Source organism: Cavia porcellus, unplaced genomic scaffold (assembly GCF_034190915.1).
Source record: "Cavia porcellus strain 051 isolate PalLab524CR breed Dunkin Hartley unplaced genomic scaffold, mCavPor4.1 scaffold_31, whole genome shotgun sequence".
Taxonomy (NCBI): Eukaryota; Metazoa; Chordata; class Mammalia; order Rodentia; family Caviidae; genus Cavia; species Cavia porcellus.
Window position 1 is genome coordinate 28,364,401 of NW_026947514.1, and position 16,316 is coordinate 28,380,716.

The 16,316-nt window shown below is 34.7% G+C and overlaps 1 protein-coding gene across 1 annotated transcript in view; it reads right to left on the reverse strand.

Moving 5' to 3' along the window:
- Nucleotides 1–16,316, reverse strand: part of Dnal1 (dynein axonemal light chain 1) — a 38,558-nt gene that overhangs the window by 13,393 nt on the left and 8,849 nt on the right. Inside the window, exons 3-5 of the mRNA XM_063240919.1 lie at nucleotides 11,475–11,584; nucleotides 8,953–9,008; nucleotides 477–532 (exon numbers count right to left, since the gene is read on the reverse strand). Of these exons, the coding sequence (XP_063096989.1) occupies nucleotides 477–532; nucleotides 8,953–9,008; nucleotides 11,475–11,584 (222 nt within the window). The remainder of the gene's footprint in view (nucleotides 1–476; nucleotides 533–8,952; nucleotides 9,009–11,474; nucleotides 11,585–16,316) is intronic.

Sequence of the window (16,316 nt, forward strand, 5' to 3'; positions counted from 1 at the left end):
ATGACAGAGAAGAATGGTCTTATGTATTAAGCTAAATGGGAATGCAAAGCAGTATGGACAGCAGGAATTTCATTATCGATATACCCATTGAAGAATCTAAAATAAAAGGTGAAAAGTGTGGTATAGTTGCATGTGTCTGCAATCCCAACACTCTGGGGGTGGAGGCAAGAGACAGGAAGTCTGAGCTCAGCCCAGGTATCTTAGAGATTTAGCAAGACTGTCTCAAAAGTAACAAACAAATAAACAGGCTGGGGATGTAACTCAGGGCAAAGGCCATGGGCTCAATCTCCAATACTGAGAGAGAGAGAGAGAGAGAGAGAGAGAGAGAGAGAGAGAGAGCACAAGAGAGATATAAATGAATATGATATAAATGATATAAATGAAAATGTTATCAGTGTTTAAATTATCAGCAGTTTACAGGTACTTTTTATGAGAGAAAAAAGTATGTGCTTTTAAAAAAAGAAGTAACAACCTACCAGTCCATTTAAGTTCTTTATGTTGTTTCTTCCTAAAGACAAGATCCTCAAGTTTTCTGTAGTGGAAAGAAAGCATTTTTCCTTATGAGAATCATATTATATAATTGTTTTAGATCTAGTACAATAACACTTCAATAAATTTTATATAATAAAAAGCCTTGTAAATAACTAAAGTTTTTAGTAAAAATAAGTATTCAGATAAGAAATATCATTGACCTATCATCTAAAATAAGTACTACAACTGTAATTTTACATCATGCCAATATTAATTTTAAAACAGCTCAGTTATTTGGAAAACGTGCTCTTCAGTGTTGGTTAGTAAAAATACAGAGATAAGAGTAAATATTTTACATTTAAAGTTGGAAGTATATGTATTTCAAATATGTAAGAATTTATAGTATAAGAACTCACATGGAAAATAAAAACAAAATATGTTCAGTTCATGTTACTTCATCAAGAATTAGAAGAGACAAGAAATAAATGCAAAAATTTAGATTTAAAAGTATTTAAATAATTTAAAAATCTTTTGTTTTCAATCTTTTTGTTCTGTTTTGGCATTGGAGCTCAAGCCCAGGTCCTTCACAATACGCTGCATCCCCAGTCCTGTTTCATTTTTTTACTTTGACACAAGGTCCTGCTAAGTCATAAACTGCCCAGGCTGAGCTTGGATTTATGATCTTCCTATTTCAGCCTCCCAGAGTACAGGAATTACAGGTATCATGCCCAGCTGTCTTCAATGTAAAAAATACTTAGATTGTGATTTGCCTAAAAAAGTGCCTCTGTACGTTTTTAAAAGAATGCTTCTATTTGTAAATCTGTAGGCTATTTCCAGAAGAGAGAAAGGAAAGAAAGAAATAATGGTTGCCTCTAGGAAGAAACTAAGTTTATGGTCATAAGGACACTTATTTTTCATATAACCTCTCTTGAATCATTTGAATAAAACTACATGCATGTATTACATTTGCAAGTTAAAGAAAAAAGATTTCTAGTAAAATACAGGAAACCATATTTCTGTGAACACTTTTATATAAGTAAAACATTAGGTTTTCACAATTTAAAGTTCCATGACTATTTTGTCTAATACTGTAGTCACTAGTTACATGTGGCTGTTTTGTTTTGTTTTCTTGTTTTTTATTTTTTGAGACAGTCTCTCTATATAATTCAGGCTGGCCTTGAACTCACTATGTAGCCCAAACTGGCCTTGAACTCTCAACAATCCTCCTGCCCAGTCTCTGGAGTCCTGGGATTATAGTTGTATGCCTTGCCCAGCTACATGTGCCTATTTAATTCAAATTAAATTTTTAAATTAAAATTTTAGTTTCTCAGATGCATTAGCCACATTCCAAGGGTTGAATCACTATATTTAGCTATTAGCAACTGTATAAAGAGATTACAGACTGTTCTGTTGCATGTCTTATCCTGTAACAACCATAATTCAATGGTAAGAAATAGATCCAATTAACTACCAACTCTCTAGGAAAGCAGCAAAACCTATCTGAATATCATGTTTGCCATATGTATGACGGGGAAATATAGTATCTATAAGAATGAATTGCTTGTGGTGGTACACATTTGTAATCCTAGCATGTGGGGAGGCAGAGGCAGATTATAAATTTGAATCCAGCCTAGGCAATTTAGCAATTTTGAGAGATCTGGTCTCAAAATAAAAAGTCATTTGAAGCTGGGGACACAGCCCAGTGGCAGAACACTTGCCTTGCACATATAAAGCCCTAAGTTCAAGTCCCAGGATCAATAAAATTTTTATTTAAAAAATTTTTAAAGGGCTGAAATATAGCTTAGTGCAAAGATCCTAGGTTTAATCTTTAGTACGGGGGGGGGATACAAAGATTAAATGAAACAATTAACTAAAACATTCAGTTAGAATGCCTGAGCTATGGTAATTATATAATAAATAACATGCGCATGTATCAGGTACATGTAATTTTGACATAGATTAGGTGTGGCAAAATGGCTAGCAGATTAGGCATGACCAGTTAATTTCAGGATCTCAGAACACATGAACAGAGTGTATCCCAAAGTCTGGCACATGAACTTCTTGAAAGAACAGGAGGTTTTCTTTTCTCCTTTTTCTTTTCCTTTCTTTTTTTTTGAGACAAGGTCTCACTGTGCAGTTCGGGCTGACCTTGAGTTCACTAGATAGCCCAGGCTGGCCTCAAACTCACAGGATCCTCCTACCTCAGCCTCCTGAGTGCTAGGATTACAGGCATGCGCCACCACACCTGGCTCAAAACAGGTTTTCAATAAAATGGCCGGGACCTGAGGTTAGCCTGAGATGTAGGACTCCAGCACTGCCTCTCAGGATCCATATATATAAATTTTTGCAGGTTTACTCAGCATAAAAGAACACAGACACCAAGAAAAGGTTGCTACCCTGGCTTTCCTCACCATAGCCCGCCCTCCAGCGTGTACTGTTCCTATTTCACCTGGCCCAAGCTCGCTCTGCAGAGCCAGTTTCTCTCTCACTCTTCACTTCTACTTTTTCAAATATATTTTGCTACCACTTTTTGCTCATTTCATTCAGCTCTTTGAGACAAAAAGAACAAAGAATCCAACTCCAAGAGAGAGGAGCAACCCAAAACCCAAAACATTTGATTGGTGAGCCACTTTTGGAAGGAGTTACCTGGTAACACCTTGCTTTTATTTTAGATTATCTAATGATAATCTGTAATGGGAATGACCTAACTCACATAAAGGACTGTGTAAAATCCCACGTTATGGGCTGAATGTCTCCTCATAATTTACATCTTTAAATTGTTACCTCCAAAAATCTTACAAAGTGACTGTATTTGGAGACAGGGGCTTTAAAAAGGTATCAAGGTAAAATGAGTTCATATAAGTCGGTCTGAATCCAATAGGACTGCTAAACTTAGAAGAGAAAAGCAGGACACAGGTCCAGGGGAAAAACTATGTGACAATACGGAAAAGCCAAACCAAGAGCGTTTACAAGTCAAAGAGAGCCTCAGAGCATATTAACTCTGCTCAAAACCTGCTCTCAGACTTCTGGTCTCTAGATCCACAGTTTCTTTTAAGTCCCCGTCTCTGTGATTTTGTTTTGGAAGTTATAGCAAACTAATACACTCTATATATAAATTTATGAAAACTAAATATTTAAAAAATCACATAACTTCTCTCTAAAACTTATTGATCTAGGATAATCACCATTTTCTATTATTGTTTTGCTATTTCACATAGTAGCAAAAGATTATTAAGAACTAGGATGTCAAGTGCTGCCTGTCATGTACAAGGGTTAGGTTTGATATGCAGCAAGAAACAAAGGTAGGGAGGAAGAAAGAGAACATTATCTAAAAATGGATTTATTTAATGCATACTTACTGGATACCTACTATACGCCATGAATAATAATAAATAATCTTATATATAGTGAATATATATAAAAAATCCTGATAGCATGAGTAGGTTTAGCTGGCAGGCAGGGGAAGATACCAGGATTCAGTTTTGGATATGTTAAGTATGAAATGTTCAGTAGCCATCCAATGGGATTCAGACAACTGAATATGTTAATTAGGAGTTCAGGAGTTCAGAGAAGACCTTGGAACTACAGATTTAAATTTGGGAACCACAAAAGGAAAGAACAACTGGGATGAGGGAGAGGAGAAAAGAAGGGAATATGAATATATATATGAGAGATAATTATACTATTAATCTGTTAGTTCATCAAAAAGAACAGTTTGTGCTTTCATTGTTTGATCATTTTTTTAAGGAGAAAAAGGAAAAAAACAGGAAAAGGGTACAAGTAATACAAAATTTAAAAAATAAACAGAAAGAAATCACTAGTTAATAGATTACATTTTCTTATCTTAGAAATAGTTGTTCAAGTTACAAAATTGAAGCATACAAAGTGGACTTTCAAACAGTGAGACTGCAAACAGTTTTGTTTAATGATGTTTGATCATTTTTTATACCTATATCTTATAATCTGAGCAACTACTTTAAAGATAACAATATGCAATATATTAACCATTATTAAGCTATTATTTTGTTTAGGAATTCATATTATTTTTATTCTTTTTTTCATTTTAAGATTTAAAAGAGATTTTAAAAAAGACAAAAAATAAATAAACAAATTTGGGGCCATCAGCACATATATGGTAAAACCATGTCTCTGGATGACACAGATAATTCAGGGAATAAGTAAAGATAAGAAGGAAAAGAGATTCAAGAACTGAGTACACGGGCTCTCCAGTACTCAACATTCAGGGACACAAAACTGAGAAGCAGCAGCCAGAAAGACAGGAGGAAGTCAAATACAGTGTTTCAAAGAGGAAAAAGAAATCCACTGTGTCAAAATACATCTTATAACTAAATGAAGATGAGGTTGATTCCAGATAACAAATATATAAACACTCTCTCAAAGATAAGGCCAAATTTAACGTATAAAAGTCCTTTTAAAACACACATACACGAAAATGGTAAAGAATGACTCTAAAAATCTTATTTCTGTATACAGAAATAGGTAAATTATGATGTCAAAGTTAACAGATTAAATGTTCCAATATAACACAATCATATATTTCGTATATTTTTATATGCTGTTTAAACAGGGCACTACTAGAAGGAAAACTTGTTTTTCTCCTTAAAGGTCATACTGGAAACCAAACTAGTGTTTTCAACTTTTTATGCTTACTTGTGACCTAAAAAACTAAAGCATAATTGTTTTTTAGCAAAAATATAAAGAAACCTCTATTTTCTAATCTTTCAAATGAGATTATTGGGCCAGGGATATAGCTCAGCAGCACAGTGCCTGCCTGGCAAGCTTGAAGTCCTGAGTTCAATACCCAGTACAAAAGAGAAAGAAAAGAGAGAGAGAGAGAGAGAGAGAGAGAGAGACAGACAGACAGACAGAGATTATTAATATTCACACTCAGCAATTTTATTATTATTATATATTATTATTATTATTATTATTATTATTATTATTATTGGTACCAGGGATCAAACTCACGACCGTGCACTTGCAAGGCAGGCACTTATGACACTGTTGGCAACTTTTTGTGGGTTCTTGTTTTTGTTTTTGGTATCGGAGATTGAACTCATGACCTTGTGCTTGCCAGGCAGGGGCTTATACCACTCAGCTAAATCCCCGGCCACTCTACAACTTTTTAGTCATGGTTTTGAATGCAGTCTTGTCATGCAGTTTTCCAGGAGTTTTGGTATAATAAATAGTCCTAGGATTATTCTGTCCTATAAATCACCTGTTATATAGGAGCATCTATGTATATCAGATCTTCTCATCACAGCGTGATAGGTACCTTTGCATTTATGAAAGGATAAGAGGTAGAAGGCAAGCTAGAGTTATGCATTCAGTCCTTTTTATAGATAAGTTAGCTTCTTCTTGTCTCTTAGTCACAGATTAACTGTTTCCCCCGGTATAGATTATAGTACTAGCACAACTAAAATGAGTCCAGTAGAACAAATGCCTCTATTCTCTCATTCTGTCTACAGCAGACATCAACCATTGCCAGAGTTTTAAAAATTATTCTCCATATGCTTCCCTGAGAATCACTACCACTGATCAAAATTGGAATATGAGTTAAATGCTACTTCCAGCCCTATGTAGATTATTAGCCATTTTCACTACTTTCTTGGTCATATTTTTAATGAACAAGAAACTGAAATTTATGTGTCATAATAAATAATATGTCATTAATGCAGTCTTATTTGAGCAAGGTACTTCAAATACAGACAAATAAATTAAGGCAGAGAATAAAATTAAATATCCTAAATTGTTTCATGAGTCAGCACAGATGCACAGCTCTAGTGGTTACTACTTCTCTCTAACACAGTGCAGACATGGAGTGGCAGTGCTGAGTCCCATGCTAGAGGTAGAAGAGGATTGGAACAGAAGAGGAAAAGATTAACATGGGATGCTGTCCTCAAAGAACACATTATCTAAAGAGCAGAACACATTCCCAACTACAATAATGGCTAATATTTAATGAGTATTTTATATGTGCCGAGTAATCATTTAAGTAATACCTATATGCTGACTCATTTAATAGTCACAGTAACTACACGAGGTAATTACTATTATAATGTAAGGTTGACTATTATAAATAGTATGTGCTCAAAAACAAGCAATTATGACAATGGAAATTAGAAAAGTCTTTGGGATGGTGACATTCAGATGTGACTTTTTTTGTATTAGAGATTGGACCCAAGCCCTTCACACAAGCTACATCCCAGCCCCCTTTTAATTTTTAATTTTGAGACACAGTCTCACTAAGTTGCCTGGGTTGGGCTCAAACTTCAATTCTCCTGCCTCAGCCTCCCAGAAGGCTGGGGTTGCAAGAGTGCAGTACCATCTTAGGTACTGTTGCTTTGTGAGACAAGCTGATAGTCCAGGCTCGCCTGCAACTTGCTATTTCATTCAAATTGGCCTTGAATTCAAGATCCTTCTGAGTGCTGGAATTAAAGGAGTAACCTACCATGTCTGGTTTCCAAATGTGACATTCTTTTTTTTTTTGTCTTTTTGAGACAGGGTCTTGCTATGCCGGCCTTGAACTCACTGTGTAGCCCAAACTGGTCTCAAATTAGAGGCAATCCTCTTGCTTCAGTCTCCTGAGTGCTGCGATTACAGGTATGTGCACGCTGCCTGGCTTCCCAAATGTAACATTCTTAATTCTTATTTCTTAGAGAACTGTTTATTAAGCAAAGGGAAGCCATTCAAAGGTCTCTGATCTGGGGGAAAGATATAACAATAATATTTTCAGAAAAAAGTTCATCATTGGTATCAATGATGAAGATCAGCTGAAGAACAGAACAAAGAAAATGAAAAATTTAGGATGATATTGTGGCAGTATTTTTCAAACTATGGGTCCTAACCTATTACTGTAATAGGTTATGAAATAAATTTAGTGGAGCATGATCACCATTTTAAAAGAGATCATATTTTAAAAATACATACTAGAACCTATACATAAACATATAATGAATCTATGTGTACTTTTACTTCACAAACTGGTAAAAAAATGATCTAAGGAAAAGCTAATATGATTCTAGATTCAACGTGTAGCTCCTAGAAATGGAAAAGCAACAAATCATTTAAGAATTTCTTTAAAGAATAGCTGGGCATGGTGGCGCACATCTGTAATCACAGCATTCCAGAAGCTGAGGCAGAATGATTACTGTGAGTTCGAGGTCATACTGGGCTACATAGTGAACTCAAGGCAGCCTGAATTATATATTAAGATCCTGGCTAAAAAATATAAAAAAATAAAACAGAATTTACAGAACTTAGTGATGAACTTGGAGGTAGGGCTGAAGAGAAGAAATGAGAGAATGTATTAGGCCAACTAATAGCCTCCCAAGCCAGGCGTGGTGGCTCACTTTGTGATCCCAGCTACTCAAGAGGGTGAGGCAGGACCATTCTGGCCAGCCTGGGTAACGCAGTCACAACCTGTCTCAAAACAAACAGCCGGAAGGTAGCTAGCTCAGTGGCAGATCACTTGCCTAGCATATGAGAGGCCCTGGGTTCAATCCTCAGTACGGGAAGAGGAAAAGCCCCCCAAATGATACTTACATTCTAACCCCTGGAATCTGTGAATACTACCTTGTGTGGGGGAAAAAGTACTTTGCAGGTGTGATTAAATTAATGATCTTGAGATGAGACATAATAATATTCAATATCTAGGAGTACCAAAAATGCAGGCACAGATATCCTCAGGAAGAGGACGAAGAGGAGGAAGGGGAGGAAGGGGAGGAAGAGGAGGAAGAGGAGGAAGAGGAGGAGGAGGAGGAAGAGGAAGAGGAGGAGGAGGAGGAGGAAGAGGAGGAGGCGGCAGAGCCTTGACACAGACAGGAGATGGCAGTTCCTCCACAGAGGCAGAGACTGAAAGATACAGTGAGGACTGAAGGAATATGGTAGCCATCAGAAAATGAAAGAGGCAAGCAGCTTTCCTCAGAGCCTCAGAGGGTATATAGCTTTCTTTTTAGCTCGGTGAAGCTGATTTCCAACTTCCAGTCTCCAAATAAATTTCTGTTGCTCTGTGTCACCAAAGTATAGCAGCCATTAAATGAACTCACTGAGAGTCGGCCTGGTAACTGGGAGGATGGTGATGTCACTGAATCAGCATAAAGAGTAGAGGAAAAACAGATGGTGACGGATTAAATTTTAAACATAACAAATTTGAAATACCTACAAATCCAATCTGAACAGAGAAATGTATAATAAAATCTGACTTTCTATTTAAGTCATCTCAATTTTAATTCTATAAAAAGCTTTAAAAGGTCTTTAAAAATGTTTAGGTCTCATGTAATCTCTAATTTTCTTTGCATAATCAAATTTAAGAACACACACTTTATGCATTCACTTTGTCATCTGACAATTACTGTGGGTAAAACAGGTGCCTGCTTCTGGAATTACATAACGTCTTTGGAATATTTATTCTAATAAGTAGAAAATTTTTTTAAAAACCTGTTAATGTGGATCACTTACTTAAGCCATTCAGGTTGGCAATTCTTTCAATGCAATTTGTAGACAGTGAAAGCTTCCTTTGAAAGAACAAAGAAAAAATGGAATTAATACCACAAGCTTACATTGTATATCAGAAACTATGTATAATGTAAAACAAATATTTGTCATAATTCTCTTTGATTAAATCTTTTTTCTTTTGTCTTGCAGTTTATCCTTTTATTTTTGAAATCTTTTTCTCTTTGATTATAAAAGTTAATATAGATTCATTGTAGAAAATACAAAAAACATTTTTGAGAGCAATTTTATGTTATCAAAAATACTAATAATGTATTCTTTAACTTTACTTCTAGGAATACATCCTACTAAAATATTAACACAAATGTTGAAAGACATACTAAATAAATATATTATTGTAGTAGCAGAAAAATTGAAAATAATCTATCTCTTCAGGAATAGATAATGAAATGCTACTGTACCATTTTTTAAAAAAAGGACTTGTTGTGTGTGGCGGCACATACTAGTAATCCTAGCACTCAGGGAGGTTGAGGCAGGAAGACTACATGAGTTTGAGGACTGCCTAGGCTACACAGTGAGTTCTATACACCCTGAACTACACACCAAGAACCTGTCTCAGAAAAAAGAGAGAGAGAGAGAGACAGAGAGAGAGAGAGAGACAGGGAGAGAGAGATATTGGGCTAGAGGTACTACCTTAGGAAGATATCCCAGAAACATATATTTTGGGGGTTATATTTTTTCATGTACAGAATCATTCAGAAATATGTACTGAAAAAATGTAGTCCTAATTGGTCCACACATTCCACCGGAGAGATTTACTTTTAATAGTTTATGTATATTACTGTACCTATAATTATATAAAAACAAAGTATTTAAAGGGGATATAATTATGCATTCTTTATCATTCTTTCTGAATTAAAATGGTTAATATCTCAGTAAATTTTATGCTAAGAAAGGCTAATTCTGTTGAACACTTAATGTGTGTCCAACTATTCATCTAAATACTTCACCTGCATTAACTATTTTAATTATTATAGTTTTTGAGATAAATATTATTATTTATATTTTACAAATGAAACTTAAGCACAAAGAAGTTAAGCAATTTTCCACAGCCACACAATGTCAGCAGTGTCACACAGCCACAAAGTGACAGGCCAAATTACAACTCAGCTAAGTTTGATTCTCATGCATTTTATTCATTTTTTACCTGCTTGAAACAGCAAAACAATTACTACATACGTAAGAAGCTGGGAAAATCCATATATTTTTTAGTCATCCTCAACTCTTGAGAACTACCAGTAAAAGATGGAGTCCTTTTAAATCTAGTACTATGGTTAGAAAATAATTCTTTAATTCTGTTTCGGCATCCTGCCAAAAGACAGTGCCAACACAAATATAAACAGTTTGATTCTTTTTAGTGATTTGTAAGGTACTTTGAGGTGGAAAATAAAACTTCAAATCTGCCTTTCAGATGGCTTTATGATAAAAACATATTAATGGGCTGGGGATATAGCTCAATGGCACAGCTATATCTTGGCAAATGCAAGGTCTGGGTTTGGTTCTCAGTACCAAAAAGAAGGAAAAAAAAGATATTGAATACTTTAAAACAATCTTTTAGAGATGAGTTCCAAAACTGCACCCAAAACCCACTTATTTATTGCAAAGTGACAACACTCCAATTAAACCTGAATACTGAGATTTTAGTTTAGAAAAAACAACTCACGTACTGGGGATTGAACTCACGACCACATGCTTGCAAGGCAGGCGCTTATGCCGCTGAGCTAAATTCCTAGCCCAACAACTCATGTATTAACAACTTTTGTCTTAAAGGAGAAACAAAAGTACCACAGGTTCATCACTACTTTAAAAGCATGCCTGAAGCCAAAAAAGCACCTTAGGGTGCATCAAACACAGGGAGAAAACATCAGAAAGAACATCAAGGAGTGTATGTATGCAAGAGTCCCATATCAAGAGGTACCAGAGTCCTAAAAACATGGTTATAAGGTATCATGGTATAGTTACCTCACCCTAGCCATCAAGTCCTGCTAAAATTTTTGTATAATATATAGAAAATAAGTGAAAATGAATCAGTATAGATCTGGTACTTAATGTATAAGATAAGTATAATTTGAACTGAGAAGTTTTAAAGAATTAGGATTATCTTAAGTATCAAGTAAGTAAACAGTTCTGACTTTGGTGGATAGTTTTATAAGAGGAGCCAGAGACTTAATGCCAGAGTAAGAGTTTGTCGTGCTACTTGACTTCTCTCAAAAAACCAGGAAATTTCTATTTCCAAACATATTATAAAAATTGAACAGAAAAAATATTATACTGCTCAATATTGCTCTATTAATAATCCTGTTAAGCAATAATCTTTCACATTTGGCTTTGTCAAAAAGAAATTATAATAAACCAAGAAAAACACATAAATTAAAATCACAGAAAAAAAATACTTCCTGGTTTCCGGGTTTAACAGAAGGAAGGAAAACTTGGTAGCAATAGTAGCAGAATGAGAAAAGAGAACTTACTCGCAGTTAGCAAGTGTGGATAAGGAGGCATCCATCTTCTCTATTGGGGGAATCTGGGCATAAAGCTTTATCTCTTTGGCTTCAGATGGCCTCTGACCAGTTTTTTCTTCCTGTGGGAAAAATTAATTTGGAACAGAATGACCCCAAGTTGCAATGTGCACAAGAGGCCAGAATATCCCAAAGCCTTTCAATGCTTGTTTCAAAACAGTTATCAGAATTTAATAATTGCTCAACAACTCTTCACCATTTACTTATTGGAACCTTTAATTGCTGACACTACAACAAAGCTTTTACATGGCTAAATAAGGTGACTATTACCTTACCAAATGGAAATAAGGAAAAAATTAATAACTTTTATTTTTGTAATATTTAAGATCACTTATTTAAGAGTAATCAATTAGTAAAATACAATGAAAATATTTTCCTAAAAAGTCTCACTTGCCTATAAAAAGTTTTTCTCTTAAATGTTAGATTCATGCCTGTAGAATCAACTGTTTTGTCATCTCATCTTTTTTTCTATGTATAGTTCAACTTAAACTAGAATCTCAAGGTAACAAGAATTTTAAAAGACATTGTTTCCAACACAATTGTGATCGAAGCTATCTGTTTTACTCTAATGAACTACCAGGTCCCTGCCTTAGAGTTTAATTTTAGTACTAAGCACACTTTTTAAATTCCCAGAATGTTTTGCCTATTAATATTTTCTGATTACTTCATTACTTAAGAGTTAGTTCTACCATCCTAATAGAACTTGAAGCTCAGGGATTGTTTCCTTGGCATATATTTTCTATAGCTTAGAGCAGTATAAGACACAGAAAAGGTTCATTTAAAAAAAATCAGATCATCACATATTAAAAATAAAAAATATGCAATCAATTAGACAAAAGAGATCTAAGACACCTCCATACAATACTTATTTTTGTGCCATATGGTTGTAGATTAGGAGAGAAAAATATCACCCAGTAAAATAAATGTTAGATTTATCATTTGTGGCAACATGAACGAATGAATGAAATGAATGAATGACTCATTCATTTTAAATAAAATATGCCAGATGCAGAAAGATAAATACTGCAATTTTTACTCATATATAGAAGGTGGGAGCAGAACAGGAGTAACCAGAGGTTGGACAGGAGAGGAAAGAATAAGAGGAGGTTTGGTCAACAGTACCAGGTTACAGTGAGATAAGGGGCCTAAGTTCCAATGTTCTACCGCACAGCAGGATGACTAGAGTGAACACTACTGTGTTATACACTTCAAAGAGTTGTGACAGGATTCTGAATGTTCTTAACCACAAAGAAATGATCTCATCCATCAGCTACTAGATGATACAAAGAAGAATAACGTAAGATTGATTGGAGTCAATGAAAACAGCTGGAGATAGCACAGATGACATAAAATCCAAATCGCAGATGTCATGGCAGAAAATATTCCTGTCAGGGAAAAAGAATTTGACATACAGATAAATGAGGCATATAGAACTCCAATTAGTCATGATAAAAAATCTACAGCAAAGGATATAATTGTTAAAATTCCAGAATTCAACATGAGAAAAGAATATTAAAACTATTAGAGAAAAGAAACAAATTGCCTATAAATAAAAGCCTATCAGAATCACAGCTGACTTCTCAACACAAATCCTCAAGTCAAGCAGAGCTTGGAGTGAAATATTTCAAGCCTTAAAGAAAACAACCTCCAACACAGATTGATGTACCCCACAAAACTATTTTTCAAAATTGATTCAAAAATAAATATGATACTTCTATGAGAAAGAACATCTGAGGAAATTCACCAAACTAGCACTCCAAAATGTTCTGAAAGACAGTCTAGAGAGAGATAACAAGGATTGCAACTCCATGAACCACAACAGAATGAACATATCAGGCAGGACAAGCAACTAAACAGAGGAGCAAAAAGCCAGGCAACAACATGAAACAAGCATGACAAGGTAAGTCAATACATATCATTAATGTTACCGGGCTCAATTCACCAAGCCAAGAAAAAAAAGAAAGAAAGAAAGGCTGGAAGTATGGATTAAGAAGCAAAATGCAACAATATACTGAATACAAGAAACACTTTTAATTTTAAAAGAAAGTCGGAGGGTGGAAAAACAATACTCTATGCCACAGGAATCTAGAAAAAAGCAGCGGCAGGTATTCTATTTGCCGACAAGTTGATTTCAAGCCAAGACAGATTAAGAGAGACACAGAAAGTTGTTACATCATTGTAAAGGGAAAAGTCCAACAGGAAGACATAATAATCATAAATATATATGCAACAATATCAATGTATGCAACTATATAAAATAAACACTAATGGACATAAAAAGTCAAATAAGCACTAATACAATTGTACTGGGGGAATCTCAATACACTACTGTTACAAATAGATAAATCATCTAGACAAAAAAATCAAAACTGAAATTTTAGAACAGGACCAAACTGTTCAACAAATGAACTTAGTTGATGTCTACAGAGGGTTCCATTCCCACATCATTAGAATACACATTCTTCTCAGGTGCACATGGCACATTCTTCAAAATAGACCACATACTACCTCATGCATAGAACATGCTTAAGTAAATGCAAAGGAATTGAAATTATCAGACCATAGTGCAATGAAATTGGAAATCCATGGCTAAAGAAACCACAAGAACTGAATTACATGAAAATTAAATGACATCCTCCTGAATAACCCCTGGGTCACAAATGAAATTAAAGAAATTAGACAGTTTGTACAATTAAATGTTAATGCCAATACAACACACTGGAACTTATGGGACACAATGAAAGCAGTCCTATGAAGGCATTTACAGCAGTGAATTCCCAAATCAGGAAAACAGTAAGCTCAAATAAACAGCTTAATGTTGAACCTCAAGCTTCTAGAAAAAGATGAACAATTCAAGCCCAGTGCTCTTTGAGGGAGGAAATTACAAAGATCAGAGTAGAAATTAATGCATCAGAGAAAAAGAAAACAATACAAAGAATCAATGAATCAAAGAGTTGGTTCTTTGAAAGATTAAATAAAATTGACAAACTCTTAGCTAACTTTAGGTAAAAAAAAAAAAAAAAGGAAGGTAAAGATCCAAATCCACACATGAGAAATAAAAAGGGTAAAATCACAATGAATTCTGTAGAAATTCAGAAGATCGTCTATACCTATTTCAAGAACTTGTATTCCAGTAAGATGGAAAATGCAGAAGAAATGGGTCAGATTCCTAGATACATATAAATTACCAAAGCCGAGTCAAGAAGATATAAAATTCCAAATGAACAAATATCAGTCAATAAAATTGAAGATGTATTAAAAAACCTACCAATAAAGAAAAGCCCAGGCCCTGACAAATTCACTGCTGAATTCTATAAGACATTTAGAGAAGACCTAATAACGCTACTTCTCAAACTCTTTAATGAAATGGAAAGGAAAACAATATTCCCAGATTTCTTCTGGGAAGTAAGCATTACCCTGATACCAAAATCCAGAGAAAGATCCAACTAAAAAAGAGAACTACTGGCCAATCTCCCTAATAAATATAGATTGAAAAAGCCTCAATAAGATACTGGCAAACAGAATGCAGTAAGTCATCAAGAAGATTTTACACCAAGTAAGGTTCATCCCAGGGATGAAGGAATGGTTCAACATATGCAAATCAATAAATGTGATATACCACATTAACACATTCAAGGTAAAAAAAATCCATATCATATAATCATCTCAATAGATACAGAAAAAACATTTGACAAAGTCCAAAACTCATTTATGATAAAACCCTACAGAAAACTGAAATAGAGGGTCTTCATCTCACTCTGAAAAAAGCCATCTATGACAAAGCAACAGCCAACATCTCACTAAATGGACAAAAACCAAAAAGCTTTCACTCTAAAATCAAGAATAAGACAAGGATGTCCACCGTCACCACTCTTACCCAATAAAGTTTTTGTAAGCATTAGCCAGAGCAATTAGAAAAGAAACAGAAATAAATGGAATAAGGATAGGAAAGAAGGAAGTTAAATTATTGTTATTTGTGGATGACATGATTCTCTACATAGAAGAACCCAAAAACTTAACTAAAAGACTACTAGATTTTTTGTTTTTTAATCAGTGCCGGGGAATAAACTCAGGACCGCGCATTTGTAAGGCAAGTGCTTATACCACTGAGGTAAATTCCCAGCCCCTGACTACTAGATTTAATAACCAAATTCAGTAGTGTACTTGGACATAAAGTCAACATCTAATAGCCTTCCTGAACACAAACAACACACTGACTGAGAGAGAAATTAGGAAAACAACACCTTTCACAATAGTATTCAAAAAGATGAAATTCCTAGGAATCAATTTAATGAAGAAAGTGAAAGACCTCTACATTGAAAACTGCAGTATAGGGGCTGGGAATTGAGCTCAGCGGCATAAGCACCTGCCCTGCAAGCAGGCGGTCGTGAGTTCGATCCCCGGTACCAGAAAAAAAAAAAAAATAAATAAATAAAAGAAAACTGCAGTATTCTGAAAAGCGAAATTTGAGAGGATATCAGAGAATGGGAAGACACTCCTTGTTCTTGAGGAGTAAAAACAGCCATACTTCCAAAATCATTGTACAGATTTAATGCAAACTCAATCAAAATCCTGACAGCATGTCTCACAGAATTAGAGAAAATAATCCTAAAATTCATTTGGAACCAGAAGAGACCTAGAATAGCAAGGCAATGTCAAGAACAAAGGAAAGGCAGGGGGGCATCACAATTCCTGACTTTAAATTATAGTACAAATCTATTGTGATGAAAAACAGCATGGTACTGGAAAAAAACAAAATAACATAAAATAAAATAGATCTGAGGATCAGTGTAA